General features: G+C 39.9%; 1 protein-coding gene across 20 annotated transcripts in view; it reads left to right on the top strand.

Moving 5' to 3' along the window:
• FOXP1 (forkhead box P1) overlaps positions 1 to 19,600 on the top strand; it is a 935,659-nt gene that overhangs the window by 863,679 nt on the left and 52,380 nt on the right. For all 20 annotated transcript variants that reach the window (XM_078661367.1, XM_078661363.1, XM_078661364.1 and 17 more), the window contains one exon: positions 15,529 to 15,612. In XM_078661367.1, the coding sequence (XP_078517493.1) occupies positions 15,529 to 15,612 (84 nt within the window). The remainder of the gene's footprint in view (positions 1 to 15,528; positions 15,613 to 19,600) is intronic.

Genomic DNA, 19,600 nt, shown 5'->3' with positions numbered 1-19,600 from the left:
GTTCTTTAGATGCTAGCAATGATCAACTGATCCTTGAAAAACATGATGTGCTTAGCTCTTGAAGGAAAACTGTGATGAAGCATTTGCCTTTTAGATGTGTTGTTAGCATCCAACAGCTTCAACCATGACCTCTTATTGTCCATCTTCAGAATACAGGGAATTGAACTATGCTGGTTGCATAGCGTAACACACACAATATGTCGTAAACAGTTCTACTCAAATATTGTTGTTCTAAATTGTGAGGTGACTCATTACCTATTCTTTTACCACTATTTTAAATGTGTGCACTACTTCACTTTACTTGGCTAATCAGCCTTTTTTGCTTGTTATTTTAGTTTTATATGTAGGTCATCCCGCTAATCTCAGATTAGTGGAGACTTTAGATAGCGTCCCTTAGAAATTCACAAAGTGCATCCCAATTACTTTTTTTAATTTGGATAAGATTTGGCCAAGCGATCTCAATTCCCTGGCTTGAGCATGCATATAATGCCTTGGCATGCCACTGAACTGTTGTATAAAGGCCACTCTTTTTTGACCATGCAAAGTATTAATATGCGAGTCAACAAATGCATTCTGCCACCTCCTCATCGAAGGCTGGAACATAATCAGACATCTGGCAACTCTCAGAGACCAGGCTAATAAAATCACCCTCTACAAACCCATCGGCCGCAAAGGCACTCGGTATGTAAGCTTGGAACCCTCCATTGTATCTGTAATCCCATCCAAGAGGATAGATTATTCTCATTTCTAGTGGTGGAGCAGCAAGCTACTTTTGACCAGTTAGCTCAACATGGTAACATTGCAGATTCCACCACATATATAGAGAGATTCTTAACACTAATGTCTCAGTCATTTTCCATCCCCGCACTCCGGCAATTATGAGCAGACACATAACAAGTGATCCTAAGGGTTTAGTGTTGTGTGAGAGGCCTTCAGTAAACTAAAATGATTCATAACTTAAAAATTAGATTTTTAAAAAAATAATCATTTTCACTCCCGATATAAAGGGGTTGTAATTTGTTTTGGAAATGTTACTTTACAAAATCTCTCTCAAATCCCAGAGAAATGTAATGACTGGTCAAAACTATTACATACACTTACTCGAACAAAGCAATTGTTATTTCAAAGCAATGTGGCACGCTTGGGGATAGGCAGTAAGAATAAACCTGGAAAGAAAGAAGTCACTTCATCGTCGAGACAGGTGAATGAAGAAGAGGCAAGACTTCTTTTGGTTGTTAGGTCTTGCATAGGCGAAGAAGCAATGCAATGCTTCAGAGGTTGTCTGAAGAGAGATGAAAGAGATTTTCAAATAGTGTGAATCTTTTCTCTGGAGCAAACATTTTAGACCCCACATTGTCCGATTCTCTTTGTGAATAAAACAGTGGATAATTGCGACTGTAGTATGTGGAGTGAGTTAACATTAAGTTCCCTGAGTCTACAGAGTTTTGTGATGTATTGAGCCTGTTTATTTTTTTTGCTAATGTTTGCTTTGACCTATTCCCTGATTAAAAAAAATATATTGTTTGCCTAAGATCATATTCATGAATGCATTCATTAAGTCTGGTCGTAGTCAAGACCTTCTGACTTTAGTTAAATTCTATGTATAAAATACTTGAAGGGGCTTTCATATATCACTCTTCCTCATGCATTGATGTGTTATATCATTCAGATCTTTCTTCCACCGTAGCCCACTTCTGTCATTGGCTCACTTCACTGTGGATGATGGCGTTCTGCTCTTGCACAATGTGAACTTACTTAGAAAAAGTAGTCCCCTTAATGCCAGGGTCTACAGGCCTAGTGTGTCTTTTTTGGTGAAACAAAAATAGACAGGACTGTTTGAACAAACCAGGTTTAAAAAAAGAAATGTTTTACAAAAACCATTAGAAAAGAAAAAAAGTATTGGAAAACCCAAAAGGTTGGCTGCCCAATGTTTGATTTAAATAGCTGTATTTTAACTGCAATATTTTTACCTGTTCTGTGTGCCCCCTTAAAAGGCCATTTTCCCAGAGCCTTGAAATTCAGACACATTTGACATTTACTGAACAAATCCAATGTAATCCTGAAGGGGGATACATGGTTAGTTATTTTTTGAGAAAGTAAAGGAAGAACGTGGTCTACCATCTGTTGTGCTTGTTTCATTTGTGGCTGAAGAAGCGTATAACATTACAATTGTCACAGGCCGCAGGATGAAGCACTTTTTGAGCATAGTTTGCCATAGTCACTTAGGTCCTACTGGGAGTGTCTTCGTCCCGTTAAGAGGGCTCAACACCTTGTTAATATTTTCCTGTGTAGTCCTCAACTTTAGAGCCCCCTTACAGTTAGTGCTGTCACCCTTTTTACCAGTGCTTACCTGGATTCTCTGGGTGCTTGGTTGTGTTAAAATGCATTACTGTGTCTCGTCCGCACATTGGCTAACAGGTCCCTGATACGGTTTAAAAGAGCTGCAGGCATGAACTAGCCGATATTCACAGTTTGCGCCCAAATCAGAAGATAATACATGTGGCGGACTATTATCTCGCCTATGACTAGAAGGACATATTTACGTGTAAACCATAATCTCTCACAAATGGCCATGAACCCCTACTATTTCGTCCTAGTCCACATAGCCTCAGCTCACAGTTACAGACTGCCACTAATCCCTGGTTTCAATTCTATTATTGATGCTCTCAGTTCATTTCAAATGCAAAGACAGACCCGGTGTTAACTAGTAATGTATTGTAGCATTTCTATCTGCAAATTAGTTTCTGAAAGTATCAATGTGGGGAAACAAAACGTTCTGAGCGATAAAGATATGAGGCAAATGTATTGCGCCTGTGAATCTAAATTCAGAAATTCTTAAATGCATTTAAGATTCAGTGTTTCTTGCCCTTCTAGATGGGGTGACAGCGTGTGTCTGCATAGTCATAAGGTTAATACGGAGGAGAAATTAAAACAACGTTGAGCATAATGTAGCTAACAGCAGATGAGAACCCTGTTTTGTATGCAAGGCCGCAGTGAAGAGATATATGGAAAGCCCAGGGCAAAATAGAGAAGATAATTACATTTGGAATTTTACTGAGTTAAAAGTCATTTACATCTCCAAATAATCTGAGAGAAAAGTCTGCAAAACATGCTGAAAGTTTTTTGTTTTTATGGTGAGAAGGTACTTATCTTAATTACATAACTTTTAATTATCTGAACATTTTCTTTTTGCTATTTCACTTAATCCTAAATAGGAGACACATATTCATCATTGTTCTGTCCTTCTTGATTGACAGATGGGCAAGAAATACGGTATTTATATTAATCGAATCAAAGTTCAATCAAGGACATTTTAAGTGTCTTGTGTACCTGATTCGGAAAGGTTAATTATTTCCTTATTTAATTATTTTAGCTTAGAAAGCAAGACATGTAAGCATATTAAATGCGAGATTCAAGAGCAGTGCATCTTCCATTAAGCTGCTGCACAACAGCATTCTTTCTACAATTGCTACTGAAATTGAAAATTGATTAGGATGCATTAGTATTGCTGCCACTGTCATGCTCCAATATTATTCACACATTTATAGGTAGAATGCGGCGTTCATCTCAAGGTTGTGACACAAATATCTTTAGCTGCGCACTAGATTTAGTTTGCAGCTCCATTGACTTGATGACACTCTCATTGCTGTTTTGAAGACATTGTTTTCTGTTTCTGTATATGCTGGTTAACACTTGCCGCAACTGCACAGCTATTGACTAAAATGATTGTCGCAAGAACTAATGATTATTTGATTTTACTAATTTGGGCGGTCTTAACCACATCGCTGCGGCGGCCATTCCGCCGCAGCGCTAAGGGGGCGGGCGGGCGCATGCTGGTGACGGAACTGCTCCGTCATCAGCCGCGGCTGGGCTGTGCTCATGACGGAGCGTTTCCGTCATGGCCCCGCCCGCTCAATGGAACGCCCGGCGCAGGCGTGGAATCCGCGCAGGCGCGGCGGCCGGGCCATGACGGAACCGCTCCGTCATGAGCACAGCGCCACCGCAGCTGATGACGGAGCGGTTTCGTCATCAGCATCGAAAGAGTTAAAGTGCTTATATGTGGGGTACATTTTCTTTACAGCATGGATTAACATCTGAAGAGTTTTAAGGATCCGATTGTGCGATTATGGCTGAATTCTGATCATTGTGCAAACAAGAGATTGCACAGGGATTGGATTGAGTTCTGTGATAGTTATCACATGCTTTTTTATTTTTACACTTCTTTTTTATCAGCATTTGGTGGGAAATTGTATTTACCACATGTTATAAATACCCAACTGTATTACGACCAACTTTTAACAATTGCCCAAATGTTTTTCACATTCTCACGTGCTCTTCCTGCTTCAGTTTCCTAAATACATTATAGTGTTAGCTGCATTATGCTCCAAAGTGCCCCATCACTCCAGTTTTTTTAGGACTGCTTCCAAAATAATTCACCCAACAAAAACCCCAGACTTGTTGCGCTCATTTGTTTCTACTGTACTACAAATTATTATATTTCTTTAGCCTTGCAACCGATGGATCATCCATTCTAGTTCTCATCTCCATTAGGACTATTTAACTGTCACCTGCAGATTCTCCTCTGATTATTTCTAGAGCTGGGAGCTGGGAGTGCTACTTTCATGATCCTAAAAACCATCACCAGTTTTGTCATGGCTGTCCTCAGCCGAGATCTCCATTCCTTGTAGTTCATCCTTTTCCGCTTGAATAACTTCATTTTGAAGCAATACTACAAAATGTAAGTGAACAAGAGGTACTGTGAGCTTTCTGATGGATACGATGTTTCAAGCCAGTCATTGAGGAGCCATTTATTCATTATAGGCATCAGTTTGTCTTACCTAGCGCTATGCTTGCTTCGTTAGGTTTTCAGCAATTGGTCCTAAACATGCATTGCCAAAGTATTATCCTGCCTGTATTTAAAGACTAAACTTTAAAGTAATACCTGCTGCAATGAAAAAACCAAAGATAAAAAACAATTGGGTTCTATATACAGTGCATCTTTGAGATATAGAATTAAATTTTTGGTCATTCAGTCTACTTTTGCGTTGTAAAATCGTCCTTTTTTCCATTGCAGTACTTGGTCTCCATTGGAATTGGAATGATTCACCAAACAGCCAATACCTTGGGCTGATAGATAAGTACTCTTCTGGGCGAAACCAAAGTCCACTCTATGTATATTTCAAAGAATTAGTAACAATAATCTCTTAAACAGCTGTGCTGTCAAATCAGACCTAAAAATCACCTTTACACCCAGGAACATGGCCAGAAAAGTATTTACTTCCTATTAATCAATAAATTAACGGACAGTCTGTATGTGTCCACTATTAATGTGTGAGGTCCTTTTTAGAATCCATTGATTTGTACCATACTCGTTCATCTCTTAATGTTCACCTTTGCTTTGTATCTCTGCGCGTGTCATTTATAAGCAATAGATAGAAAGTTAACCAAGATAACAGGTGCATTGGGCCGTGATGGCGATTCACAATTTTGTAGCTGGGGAAAAACCTGGCAAGTGCAACCCCTTCCCCTGTTTATGGTTTAAAGAAAGAACTCTTGGCGGAGTTAAGCGACCGGACTTCAACAGCCTCCATGTCTGACCTGAATATCTAGATATTTTTTATTGATTGTTAAGGTGTCCCAAGACGAAAACCATTTTTGTACATTGAGACTGTTTTCACTTAAGGACAGGTGTGTATTTATAGTAGCATAGAGAGACACACTGAGAATGACTAGGCATTTGGCATGTTCACTGCAAAGGGCAACATAGACAGTATCATCTTCTTATTTTTGATGTTGTGGACATCTTCTGGGCAACCCTCTTATAAGAGAGGGAGTATACATAGTTCTGTTCTCATTCCAGCTTTCTGTGCAATTATTAGATCATGCACAGCATTTCTGAATGTTTCCATTTCACATTTACAGCGTCCGGTTGCACCCAGAGAAGCAGTCTTCTGAAAGAGAGATGCTGCGTTGTACCGACACAGGCGGTATGCTAAAAAGTACTTTTTCACTAAGAACAGACTTTAAGGTTTTTATCTGCTGTGTGTGCAGGAAATTTGGCCTTTCTTCACATGATGCAGATTGCCTGTGGCAAAACCCCACATCATCCTAACATTTGAAGATAATGTTAAAACCTTCTGATTGACCTCCTTTTTAAATTCACCTAGGTGAAGAGTCTCTTTCAATCCTTACGACCCTAAAGTATTCCTTTAGTAGGATTAGGTTTTAGAAAGTATTGTTGTCTACGGATCCACAGTATCTGGTAACTAGCAAGGTTCTAAATCATGGTCACCTATGCAATCACCCGGAAAATCCACAAAAGAATGGCTAATATTGGAGAGCTTTCGTTGATTGCTTGAGTTTCCTTCATCTAGGTCTTCTTAGGTGAAAGGGATGCTAGACCATTTCAAATATTATGACTTATTTGCGCAAACCCCTTTGAATAGTTGTGGTGCTATTGACCAGACCTGCTCAACCAAATAAGTATTTTACTGCCACCACAAGAGAGTCTGCAGTGTTGTTCAGTTCATTTTTCCAGAATGAGGGCGGGTTGGAGCAGTCACTTTTGTTGAGAACAAATTCAGTGGCTGATCACTTCCAATTCTAAAAAGAAAACCCATCGAGCCACTGTGTACGGTCAGGTCTTTTTGGCTTGGGCTGACTATGGTTGATGTTTTAGAGCCTTGTCTTGACCACTGAAGATAACTCAGTAGGCCTCCAAACATAGAATATCTGTTTTTGGTCCTTCTTTCCAATCGCCAGTAATTTACTAAGAGCAGTGTTTAATGAAGTAATAACTCGATCCTGGTACACTGCCGAACAGGGGGTTTCATGTGGTGGCATTGCAACGTCTCTCTTGAGTTCTATCCTCTGTTCTCAGACAGTTATGCTAGCAAGCAGGGTAATAAATGCCATAATCAATTGTTTTTCTAAAGAGTTTACTACTGGTTTTTGCAATTCCGAAGCCATCTAAAAAACAAATTAGTGTTACCTAATGTAACCATATACATTTTAACAACCTCAGAAGAATGAAAGGCTTGATTGACCTGACATTCAATCACATGACCTGCAGGTCTGATACTATCGTATTTTCTATGTCATGCTATAGAGAACACATTTTCTGAGTAAGATAGCCATCTTTTCACCCCAAAAATTATTAAGGGCATTGATAGGCGTTGCTTTACAAGGTATAATCTGTCAATAATTTGAAGCCTGCAAATTCTGCTGTTTTGACACAACGTGTAGTAACAGGTTTTAACGGCAGTATAGACCACTTCTAATCCAGCTTTCCTCACTAACTATTGATGTTATCTTGGTATGCAGGGTATTGATTTGTAATGTTATATGCAGTTTTATGTGTCTCCTTTTGATTACTTGAGAGTGCTTCGCAGAGAGGGAGAGAATTCAACAGCATCAAAGTGGGAGGAGTTAGAGTCCACACCGACTTTTGATTCACCGCCTCTGAAATTCGCAAATTGTGATTAGTGTTCTCTGGTGAGGTCAAGTACACACAAATCTGAGGTGTTCAGTATTCCATGGTTTCCCAAATTCATGTAGCTGAGTTCGGATCAAAAGCTTCAATGGAAGATATTCCAATGTCTGCTTTTTTACACCCACTGACCTTCCAGCTTGTTTTATCGTCTTAAATTTTTGTTGACTAATGTGATGGATGGACTTTGATTTACGGACATTGGTTGGGACATATTTAGGCGTCCGATTCTGGTATATAGGAACCGCTAATCCGGTATTCTTTGTGAATTGTACATAGCGCATTGAAAATGTGATCTTGAGATGGTAGGTCTGAGGTGGTCTAGTTGGTGAAGATTAAGTAAGGCAGCGCCAGGCTAATTGTTTTTGATAACTTCGGAAGTTAGCCATGTTCTTGTTCACTAGGTAAAGGGTTAGTCGGATGTGCTCGAGCAATACATTGAGTTCCCTCCATTTGTGAAAGAGACCTATTTCACCAGGTCCGATGAGGCTGTGTGACTGCTTTATGGCCTCTTACTAGATGCCGCAAGGCCACACAAACTTCTTGTTTTTTTCCACCCCTCTGACTGCCCCATTAGTCCGTGCTGTACAGCTGGATACTACATTTGCTCTAGGTGGTTTGGGGAAAGGGGATGGGGGGGGGGGGGCAGGCAGAAGAAAGAGGAAATTGACTGACAGACCGTACACCACTTATATATTGATTGATCCTGAGACACTCCTCCACACCTCTTGACAATTTAACCCTACACCTTTTTGACTGCGTGACCCTGGATAGTGGAGTGAATGTTTCACTCACTGGCCACCTACCAGGCTGAAGAATCAGAAGAGGACACGTACTTGGTGTTAAGAACTAGGAGGTAGGCCCTTTGTCTGTGAGTGCAAGAAGCCCGGGGAGCATTCTGGAAACAAACACCTTATATAGGTTGCATGGCTCCATTCACTGATGCTTTCCATTTACTTCTGGTATTGAAGGTACTGCCTTTGTTGCATTTTACGGGCTGCTGTGGGTTGTTTTTCTTAGCACAATGTGTTTTGTAGGTCTCATTGTTCAGCACTTCGCAGCCGGCCGTGTGATATGTCACTCCGTATCAGGAGTCTTAACCTTAAAATGTAGATGGATATGTCTATTGTCTAACATAAAGAACACTATACACTAAGCAGAAATGTGAATTGTGATTGTAGCCTGCATATGTAAAGTATTCATCATCCTCGTCCCTATTTAGTCCATCACTCTTGGATGCTGCACGTCCTTGAATAGGAAAATGAATAACAAAGCCAGCGTTTCTTAAACAGTTATTGGAATGGGCACAAAGGAGGCATCATGGGGTTAGTTCCTGTTCATCTTTCACTTGTTTAGCTGTTGAACAGAGTCATGGTTACAGCGTACATTGATTGTCAGCAGCACTCTGTTTATAGGTACTCGTGCCCTTTGACTTCCTTCCCAGAGAATGCTGTTGCAATAAAGTACAATTTCCTACAAACGCCATCAATAGCCTCTCTTGTGTTTCATTGGTGCAATACTGTAGAGCGCTTCCTCTTATCACCGACCAGGCAATCGCCATGGACGGCATCCCCATAATGTATGTAAAGTGTGGAAATCCAGCAATGGAATTCGGATTTTGAATCTCACTTTGTCTTTATGCAAGATATTAAAAACACAGTGAAATAAAATAATTTCTGTTTTACATCCCATTTATCATTCATTTTTACTGATTGATTTGAAATTTTGTAAAGTGTTCCTATGCCCGGGGGTGTCTTGGCATTACCTTCTGACACTAAGTTGGGCCCTGATTAATTGCCATTTCTTTAAAGATTTCCTAAAAGTCATGAGAGTCATGCAGATTTGATGCTAAGGGGAAGAGCATTGCAGTGTAAGGCTGGGCCTCTAATGAAGCTGCCTCCTCCCCAAGAGAGACATTTGTGGGACGGCATCACCAGATTTCTGGTGGTACTTGTGTGAAGAGCTCTTCTTGGAGTGTACCACCTAAAATTATTCTTTTGGTGGTCTGGACCTGACCCATCCAAGCATCTAAATGCTATGCATAAGGCTTTGAAAATAGCACGCTTTTGCACAGGGAGCCAGAGAGCCAGTTCACTGAGAGCCTGACTCGCCAAATGGAATTTATGGAGGTTCAGCAACATCCTGGCAACATTTGTAGTTTAGTTAAAAGGCCATTTTGTAGATTTAGGTACAGGCCGTTGCAATAGTCAATATGGGAGAGAATTAATGCAAAGACTACTGTCTTTATTAACTCAAAAGGGATTAAGTGAGACATCTTTTTTATGATTTTGAAACGAAATAGGAGGAGATGACTGAGGACACCTGATTCTTATAAGTGAGTCTATTATCCAGAATGACACCCACATTTTTAACTTTATTCAAGGGTACCAACAGAGTCCCCAACTCTTGTGGCCACCAAGATGGGGACCAGAAGGATGTGTCATGCCCGAACAGCATCAGCTCAGTTTTGGAAGAGTTTAATTTGAGGCAGCGGTTGCCTATCTAATTGCTAACTGCTGACATGCAATATTGAAAGGTATCACCTATTTTGTAGCCTGAGCTAAAACATTATACTACTATTTGGATACTGTTGGTGTAACAAAAACCCAAATGATTTGATTAAAATGGTCAAAGGCGTGATGTGTATATTAAAAAGTGTAGGACTTCGAGACAAGCACTATGGCACACCACAGGGCAAAGTATGTGGCTCAAATTCGAAATTGCAGAGTACAACAGATTATATCCTATTAGTTAAAAAAGAATGAAAGTGGCCAAGGCTGTATCCTTAATCCCCAGCTGTCTTAGCCAGTTGATCAAATGGATAGCCGCAGATATGTCCAATAGGATATGGGCTGATCTGCCTCCCTTATCTAGTGTAGATCTGAGTTCTTCTATGGCCACAATACGGGCTGTTTCCTTACTGTGACCGCTTCGAACCCCAAATTGGGTCACATCTAGAAGGTTGCTTGACTCAATAAATGCTGTCAATCAATTATTCATAGCTTTTTCAGCTAGTTTGGCCGGAAGGGGAAGGCTGGATCTAGGGCGATAGTTGGTAGTATCTTGTGTATCTAGGTTAGATATTGTTTTATACACTTACCAGATGCACTGTTTTTTCTAATTTAAGGAAGACTGTTTTCCCAAAATATTGCCAATCCACTGATTGCAGAAATTTTTAATATTTTCCTAAATTATCTAGTTTTGATGCCATGTTCTTTCAAAATCTGAGTTGACCTCTTTTGATGTAGGTAAAATATTTTGAATTAAAAGCTGCTTGTGTAATTAAATCCTAAGCCCACTGGCTGTGCAGAAAACTGTCAGTATTAGTAATATTTCTTTCAAATTTTCTCTCAAGTTGCTTCCAGTGAAGTAGTGGATTAAGCTTACAACATTTAGCTCCGTGCAAAAAGCATACTGGGTGTTAGCGGGGGGTCTAAAAAGAGATGACACATCAGATCTTGGTCTCCGGTCAGACGGCAGCTATCTGCTAAACAACATGAAACTGAACGTAACCGGAGTGGAAGGTGGTAGATACCACCTTGAAATGCCCTCATGAATGCCGCAGCCTACCCCCCAGTCTGGAACCACAAGGAAATGTTTGACTGCCAAGAAACAGTCTTAAATGACAGGGATTTTACCTACCTAGACACTGACGAGAACCCTGTGTGTACAGGAATTGTCTGACCTAAATGCTTACAAAAACGAAATACTTGTCTGCATGTCTACCCCCTCTTTGTATATGTAGCCCTTTATGATATGAAGTTACACCCAGGTGGAATTCTGGTGATGTCTGGAAACTCATATTTGTTGTACATTATAATGTAGACCAAAGTCACTTTTGAAAAATTACACTTCGGTGTGGGGAAAGATCCTGTGACAACTGATTGGAAGGTCAGCGAATGAAACCGACGTGGTCAATAAGTCAATAGGCTACCAGTGAGGAGCAGAGGGGAGAAAATGAATGCTGGTAGCACAGTGATAACAGTCTTAGAATCACCAGGAAGCCAAGAGGCTATGCTCAAAGCAGTCCTTTTGGCAAAGACTGTGGTGTTGGACAGCCACCGGCTGCTCTTCTTTCTTGACACGAGCCCCATCACCCCAGTCAGGAGGCATGCACTTATTGAAGTTCATAGAGCTCTCCTTGCCAGAGGCATTAAAGGGCTCTTATTGTTCTTGTTACAACTGCACGTCTCCAGTTTGAGCAAGAACCCTGTTTTCTTCCAAAATAAAGCAAGTCTTTTTTGGAAGGGCTGGAGTGGAGTGATGATTAAAAAGCTCAGTACATTTTTGGCGTGGGTGGTGGTACTTTCCTTGGTGGGGGTGGGCTGATAAACCAACCTGTGATTGTTCCTTGTGCGAGTGTTCCTTGTGCGAGTGATAGGAATTGTGGATATGGAACAATAAAGAATCCTTTTCATCACTGCTCATTTCCCCTCTTTTTGTCTTTTTTTTATCCTGTGAGTATTGCACGTTATTGCCGTTGGTAAAGTGACTTGATGCAAATATTTAGTTGAATGTTACTATACTTATGTTTGCGTCAATTCCTCCTATTAGAAAGGGGTATGTTGTAATGTGGTGCTGCGATAACATCGATAAGAATTGACTATGAACATGTGGTTTAAAATGAAACAACAACATTGATTACATCATGTTTTGTGAGTGCACATTGGCTAAATGCATCCTAAAAGAGGCTTGTTTTGATCAAAGCCATTATTGGCTTTGTGCAGACCAGGTACTTGCTGGCTACTCTTGCTGGTAACAATGTATACCTTGGCTTAGCAAATTGAGGTTTCTTCATCAAGAAAACCTTAAAGATCAAAGGGGATTATGTAGATTCCAATTTAGTCTCCAATACAGTTCCTTGATTGAGGGATGACTGATGGGCAATGGCCACCTCCCCTTGGTTTCCAGCACCCCCTCCAACCCTTCTGTAGATAAACTAATTAGTTTTTTTTTTTTACATTCACAAGGTAGTTTGTCTTCTTTCCAAAGTATCATCTTGTTTCTTCTACCAAGTGTTTAACTCGAAGATATACACCAAGTGTTTAACTCGAAGACGTACACTGAATTACACTGAAAATCTATTGCAGATACAGTGGGAGTGAATAGGGACGTGCATATTCTACTTAGCTGCTACTGTGAGGCTGTGAGAAAGGTTTTTCGAGGTGCATGGCCATTACGTTGTTGCAGAATTGAAGTGCTTGGTATATTTGTGGTTACGTTAAGAATCTTTGTGATGCTAAGTTGGTGCACAGAAAGCATCAGCATTCAAAATACAAAGAATTGTGAAAAAAACATTATCTGAACTTCCCTTTCTGGAATTTTACATGTTTAAGCTCTTTTCCTATTATGACATTCTCTCTCTTTTTTTTTTTTTTAAAGTTTTTATTGAGCAGAAAGAGGAAGAATTACAATTCGTGAATGAGGAATTTTAAGCAATGGAATTAAAAACAGATTTAAACAAAATGCTTCTTCTATAAATTGAAATACATAAGGATGAAACTTGATTGAGGAGCTAGTTTTTAAAAAAGGGGGAATTTTTTTTTTTTAGAATATACAGAGCCCCAAGGCAGGCGTTAATGTACACATTATTTCATTATTTTGCAGCATATTGAATAATTTTCAAATACAGTCTGTATGCAACGATCAGAAACTTATTGATAAAGTGCAAGTGCAATACAGTACAGTCGAGCATAATTGGAACAATGTGCAAAATCCGCAAATTGAAATGTAAAGTGCAAATGCATAGATAGTGCAATCTGACCTGAAATAAAGTGCTTAAACATAACAGTTTGCCTATTTAATTCGATCTAACAACATTTCATGCCTGCTTTTGGAATCGTTTTGAACTAGTTTTAGCATTCATCTGGTTTTTAATTTGACCCCCCTTTTATCGTCTCCAGGTTCTCAAAGTATTTCCATTTTCTTTCAAAACTTCTAATTGCACCCACTCTACAGGCATAGGCTTTTTCGAAATTCCGTGACCTCCTCATTTTGTTAAACCATTTTACATGGGATGGGGGTTCCTTTGATTTCCAATTTTGGAGTATTAGGGAACGAGCAACTGTACATGAAATAAACAAAATTTTTTCCTCATTTTCATTGAGGGAACCTCTATCTTTGGATATACCAAAAAGAGCCAGTTCAGCTGAAAGTGTTAGTGTTTTCCCTAGTGCCTCCTTGATGTCTATGAATATAGCCTCCCAAAAGGATTTCAATTGAGAACAAGAGAAAAAAGTGTGGAGCCAACCTCCCTGACCGGCGGCTAGGCATCTAAAACATTTATTCTCAGCCTCTGGGAACCTTTTTTCGAGTGCTTCCGGAGTCCAGTATGCTAACCAGCGAGACAAAAAGGCCATCCTTTTAAAGTTAGCGGCTCGTAACGATTTATAGCCTAGTAAGCTTATAGTTTCCCAATCCTTGTGTGTTATATTGCATTGGGTTTGGTTAAATATTTTCTCTAAATGGCTATCAATCGTATTTAAATGACCACCATAATGGAGCCTTTTGTACCAATTTCCTATGCCGATGATTTTGGCTTCGTAAAGAAGTGTAACCAGCTCACCCACTATGGGAAGATGTCCACCAATAGTTTTTCTTAAAAAGTGGGAAATTTGTAGATATTCAAAAAAAGTTGGTTGCATGGGAGTAGTTATTCTAGCCTGGACTTCTTGCCAGAAGATTAATCTGTTTTGGACAAAAAAGTGTCTTAATTCCCGGAAGCCTAGCTTCTCCCAATTTAAAATTCAGCTACTACTAATTTGGAGGCCCAAACACGAACATTCACATAGGCTTAAAAACTGGGAGGCTGAAGCACTCTGATTTTTCTTAAAAAAGTACTGTAATCTAGATGAATGTTCTTTTATGGTCTTATATCTTGTCCTTTTGGGAAGTTTTGCGGTCTTTAAAAATACCTGTGTTTGGGAATCAGATTCTTGTAGCATTTTTACTAAGAAGAAGCTATCTCGTTTATTTTTTAATCCCATCAGACCCGCCACCGAATCCAGAAAGGCTGCCTCATAATATATTTTTATGTGTGGAAGAGCAAGTCCCCCCTGATCAACTGGAAGTTGAATCACAGAAAGCTTCACTCTGGGGGTTTTGCCGCCCCAAACAAAGCCTCTGATCATAGATTCGATGTCTTTAAAAAAAGTAGAATTCAACTTAATAGGTATATTACTAAATACAAATATTAGTAAAGGTAAAATCGACATCTTGATCAGAGATACCCTACCAATCAAGGATAGAGGAATTGAAAGCCATTGAGAGAGAAGATTCTTTATTTTATTCTTCATTCTCACATAGTTAAGGAGGTAGAGCTGGTGATAATCACAGGTCACATAGATGCCTAAGTATCTAATTGGGTCTCGACTTGTGGCCTGGACATGCAAACAAGATGGAAGAAGGCTAAGGCTGGCGTTTAGGGCGAGAACCTCTGTTTTTTTTGTATTGATTTTGTAACCTCCTATTTGTTCATATGCTTTGAATTCTTTCAATATGCTTCCAATATTCTCCTTGCTTGGCTTTGCGTAGAGGATAATATCGTCGGCAAATAATGTAAGCTTCGCCATCCCGGTGATGGGGGGGAGGATATCGGGATTGTTTCTAATTTTGGTAGCCATGGGTTCTAATTAGAAACTATTATGACATTCTCAATAGCCTCACAACTTTGCCTTTCCGGTTGATCTGTTTGATTTGCTGATTTTGTCTGTTTGCATTATTGCACAAGCCTGTTTTTTTTTGCCACATAACTTGGAATCCGATGTGCAAATGTTTTATTAGGAGATATGTACACTACCAGTAAATGTTTGGGATGTTGCATACCCCACCGGAGTTGCTGCAAGTACTCAAGGGGCTGCTTGGTTCAGTGAAAGAACTCTTCGATCTAACCATGCTTGATATCTGAATTTCTAGCGCAAGGATTTGTTCTATGTCAGCAAGGAACGAATCTTTAAAAATAATCAGTCTATTTTGTACATTGCAGCCTACTTGAGATTTTACTCACTGAGACATTAACTGATATTAATTCCTTTTGTTAGCTTTCGAAAGACAAAGAGCGCTTGCAAGCAATGATGACACACCTGCATGTGAAGTCAACAGAACCAAAAGTTACTCCACAACCGGTAAGTTACAAGACTGCATAAAGGCCATATATATTCTTGTTTTTTGGGTTAAGAATAATGAGAATTGTTCTCTATTCACCCCCCACCCCCTGCATGGATTAGCCATATAAGCATGAGTTGTTGAGGTATTTTCTGTGAATGTACATCTAATGTGATCAAAATTCCATTTTTTTCTACAGAATTGTCGAAATAAAACTTTTAACTATACCAGGTTGCACAAATTCACCCTGAATTGTCTTTATGCCCCTGAAATGTGGACAATACCTATGTGGATCTCTGTTTTATTGAACGAACTGCATAATTAGATTGACATACTAGGAAGTGTCAGGGAGTTCTTGCAGTCCTTTTCAGATAACCGAAGCAATGAGCGAAACAACACTGTTTAACAGAGGTCCCATAGATATCTGCATGCTCCATCTCACGCTTAATGTCTTTGAGGCCACTAGCTTTGGTGATTCCAAGGCTTCCAGAATGTGATGATGGCAGTGACTTGGTGGTAAAAGGATAGAGGTAACAGAATCCATGCCCTCCTTAGGAATATTCAGCCAAGAATAAGGCTCATCACAATCATCTATAGGACAAAGGATGAAGAGTTGGTGCCTTCTGTGCTTTTTCCCCACTCTTCTGGTCATCTTCACCTTTTGGTTTGATGATTACATGAAAGCCCACCTCAGATCTGAAACTGCAAAGCTTTTCATAAATCCTAATCTTGAAAATGTTTAATGGGGTGGTAGCTTGGAGAATGAGGGGGCTAAGAGTTACAGTACAACATTGCGGGCCACCATACGTAGAACAGGGTCCCTTAGCACTCCACAAGGAAGAGAACACCCTGATAATCTGAGGTCAGAAGAGGATCGTTTTATCATTACAGCAATACGGGCAGTGTTTGTGCTGTTGGTTCTCCTACAGCGGACCATCGTTTTCTAGGTATTTAAAGCACATTCATACACTGGAAATCAGAGTAACTCTCTTGGTCTTAAGCATCCTGATTATAAAGAATGAATTCCTGCATTTAAACACATTGATACGAATGATTGATAGCAAGAACAAGGGTCATGTGAGGAAGCTGGCTAAAAGTTTGACCAGAATGCCCTTTCTCTTAGTTCATTATAATGGGGGTAGTACTAATTAGCTCTAAAATATAAATCATTTGAAAGAAGGTAGCAGCAGGTAATACCGACTATTCATTTATGGGAGGTAAGCTTGAGGGCAGTGGTATTCTGTTTTCCCCTTTATAAAATGTTTTGTACTTAAAAGCATAACACTACCTTGGTGTAGATTAGAAATTGTGTGCCAGTGGTGGTTCTCAAAAATTACAGTGCATAATAGTGGTAGCTGTTTTTTTTGGGGTACGGTTTCCAGATGACTTTCTTACCAGGGATCCAGTGCTCCTCTTCTGGGATTTTCTTTTAAATGTCATTGTTTGCAGGTGTGTTAGTTCATTTGGAACAAACTTAAGTGCAACAGGAATACAACTGTCAGATTTCATTACATTGTTAAATTAAATCATAAGAGTAGAACCCCCCATCATTGGTGACCTGAATCTCTCTTGTAAACGTATTCATTAGTGCAATTGTATTAGGCATACAGTTGAATGACGGTCCTGCTGTATCATCCCAATTGCACTGGGCAGGGCAGTAGCAACTTGATGTCAAACCATTAAGGCCTCACATTGTTGGTACATGTACTTCAAATGTCTAGAGATTGTTAACGACGAGCAGCAAATTGCAGTGAGAGGAATTGCATGGCCTGAAAAGTCTTCATTGTACATAAATATATTTTGGACCTATGAGCACCATTAATGTCATTGGGGTGACCGTATGAACCGTGGTAGAGTCACCCAGTGGTAGTGAATGGAGATGGGAATGGTTTCGCTTTATTGTTAAAATGAGGCATGTTTTTGATTCGGTTAAATTATAGCTTGGATGGGGACCTCATACTAAATTTATTTTTAACTGCTCTATTGAAATGTCTGTACCACTACTCAACATTATCTCCCGGTTGCTCTGCACAGTGTTTCTTTATTAAAAGAAATAGGCATGAATATTTGTGACTGAAAAATTAATAGCTTTTGAATTCACACACAGCAGGTTTTCTATAGCAAAGAAGTCCAATATTGCTGTGCAGCACTTCTCTAACCATTTATTTAGAGTCCAAGTCAAACCTTTGACAGCCAGAGCAGTGTTACAAGCCAACATAAAGAACCCCAAGATGTAAACCAACAATAGGCAGTCTGTGTGAGGTTTGCCATTGTCAAATGCATAGATTGTTTGGATTAGTTTATGTAAATGTACTGTTGTATTACCCTTTGGAAAAAAAGATCACATTTGTGTATGAAAAGTGGTTTCGTTCACAGGCAGCATTTTAAATTCCTTATCCTTTAACTTGCATGTTAGAAGCAAACGTCGCTGTCTGACAGCATTATATTGTCTGCAACTCTCTTAGGTTGAAACAGCATTCTTTTCAGTTATTGAAAATATAACTTTTTGCATTATAGAGGGCATCTGATGAATCGGAAATTATTGTAAAACGTGTACAGGTAAAGCGTCTGGAAATTAATTATAAAATTCAGCTGCTTTGTGGTTGGCGTAATTATTCGTTCCCATGGAAAAGGAACAGCGCGTGCTTCAACTATAGTTAAATCTCTCCTGCTCCCCCGTTCCTCCCCAATCCTTTTAATTCAATGGAATGAGACTTTTGCCAGGCAACTGGGATGACCCTTATTACAGGGCTCGGTAGATATCTTTTTATGTCCAGTAATTAATTTCCACCAACACATCTGAATGTGTTCTATAGTTGTCGAGGTATGTTTGTGGGAAAATTGTCATTAAAATGCACGTTTTATAGTAGAATGTTTCTGAATGTTAAATGCCATGAATGAATTTAAAGGATTTAGCACTGTCCTCTTTTTGGCCATAAATGTACCTTATTTTATAATTGCCTCGTTTGCTTGACACAATGGATGATGAAGCGTGGTGCTTGATAGTTATTAATTTGTGGTTGAAATACTTCCTTCGCTTGTTGAATAGGGTGCAGTATTCAGTTGTTTTGTTTAGAATCCTGCGGACAGCTACTGCAGGATGTTTGGGTTTTTGGACTGTAGTAAGATGTTAATGTAAGTCGAAAGTGTCTGCCATAAGCTAGTGTCTAGCATATTGAACTTCTGAATAATAATAACCTTTTATGTGGTGTGTGTTTATGTATATGGAATGTGGCCATCCTGAATCAAGGAGTGGTCCATGGCTGGTCCTGTTGTACATCGCGACCTTGAGTGAAACAGAGATTCTGTGTGTGTGTGTGTGTGTATATGTGTATGTTGTGAGATGCAAGGGTATGATACGGCTTCTAGGCGCCTCAACTGTGCTTGGAAACATCTCGCTCTGCACCTTATACTGTAAGAGACGCTAAGGTGATGATAAGGCTTCTAGGCGCCTCGACTGTGCTTGAAAATGCCTTATACTGCGGAGAGATGCTAAGGAGGAGTGTGGGGGCTTCTAGGCGCCAGGACTGTGACCCGAAACACCTCACTCTGCTCCTTATACTACGGGAGATGTTAAAGAGGAGTGTGGGGACTTCTAGGCGCATGTATTGTGACCGGGAACACCTGCTGAGCCACCAACAACAATCTGCCCCTCTCCGGTCATTAAGAGGGACAGTTCCAAACAGGACATGAAAAACACTTGGAGGAGTGAACTCTCATTTTTCATTTAATTTTTGTTTATTTTATTTATTTAAAGTGTATTTCGTGCCCTTTTGTCCCTAGTGTGACCCTAGCGTGACCCTAGCGATGGAGCACCATCGCCCCACACCTCAGGACGCCTCGGGACAGACTGGGCGATGTCGCGACAAGAACACCTTAACCAGAGACGAACAGCTACTTGGTGGGTGGCGGCTGGGAACACCAGGATTATTCATCAGTCAACCTCTGTTTCACGCTAATAATCAATGCCCCACGCGCTCGGGTCACAGTCGCCACCGGGGCCACCAC

Source organism: Lissotriton helveticus, chromosome 9, assembly GCF_964261635.1.
Source record: "Lissotriton helveticus chromosome 9, aLisHel1.1, whole genome shotgun sequence".
In the NCBI taxonomy this organism is placed as follows: domain Eukaryota; kingdom Metazoa; phylum Chordata; class Amphibia; order Caudata; family Salamandridae; genus Lissotriton; species Lissotriton helveticus.
Note: the sequence above shows the minus strand (reverse complement) of the source record. Positions and strands in the feature narration are given on the sequence as shown.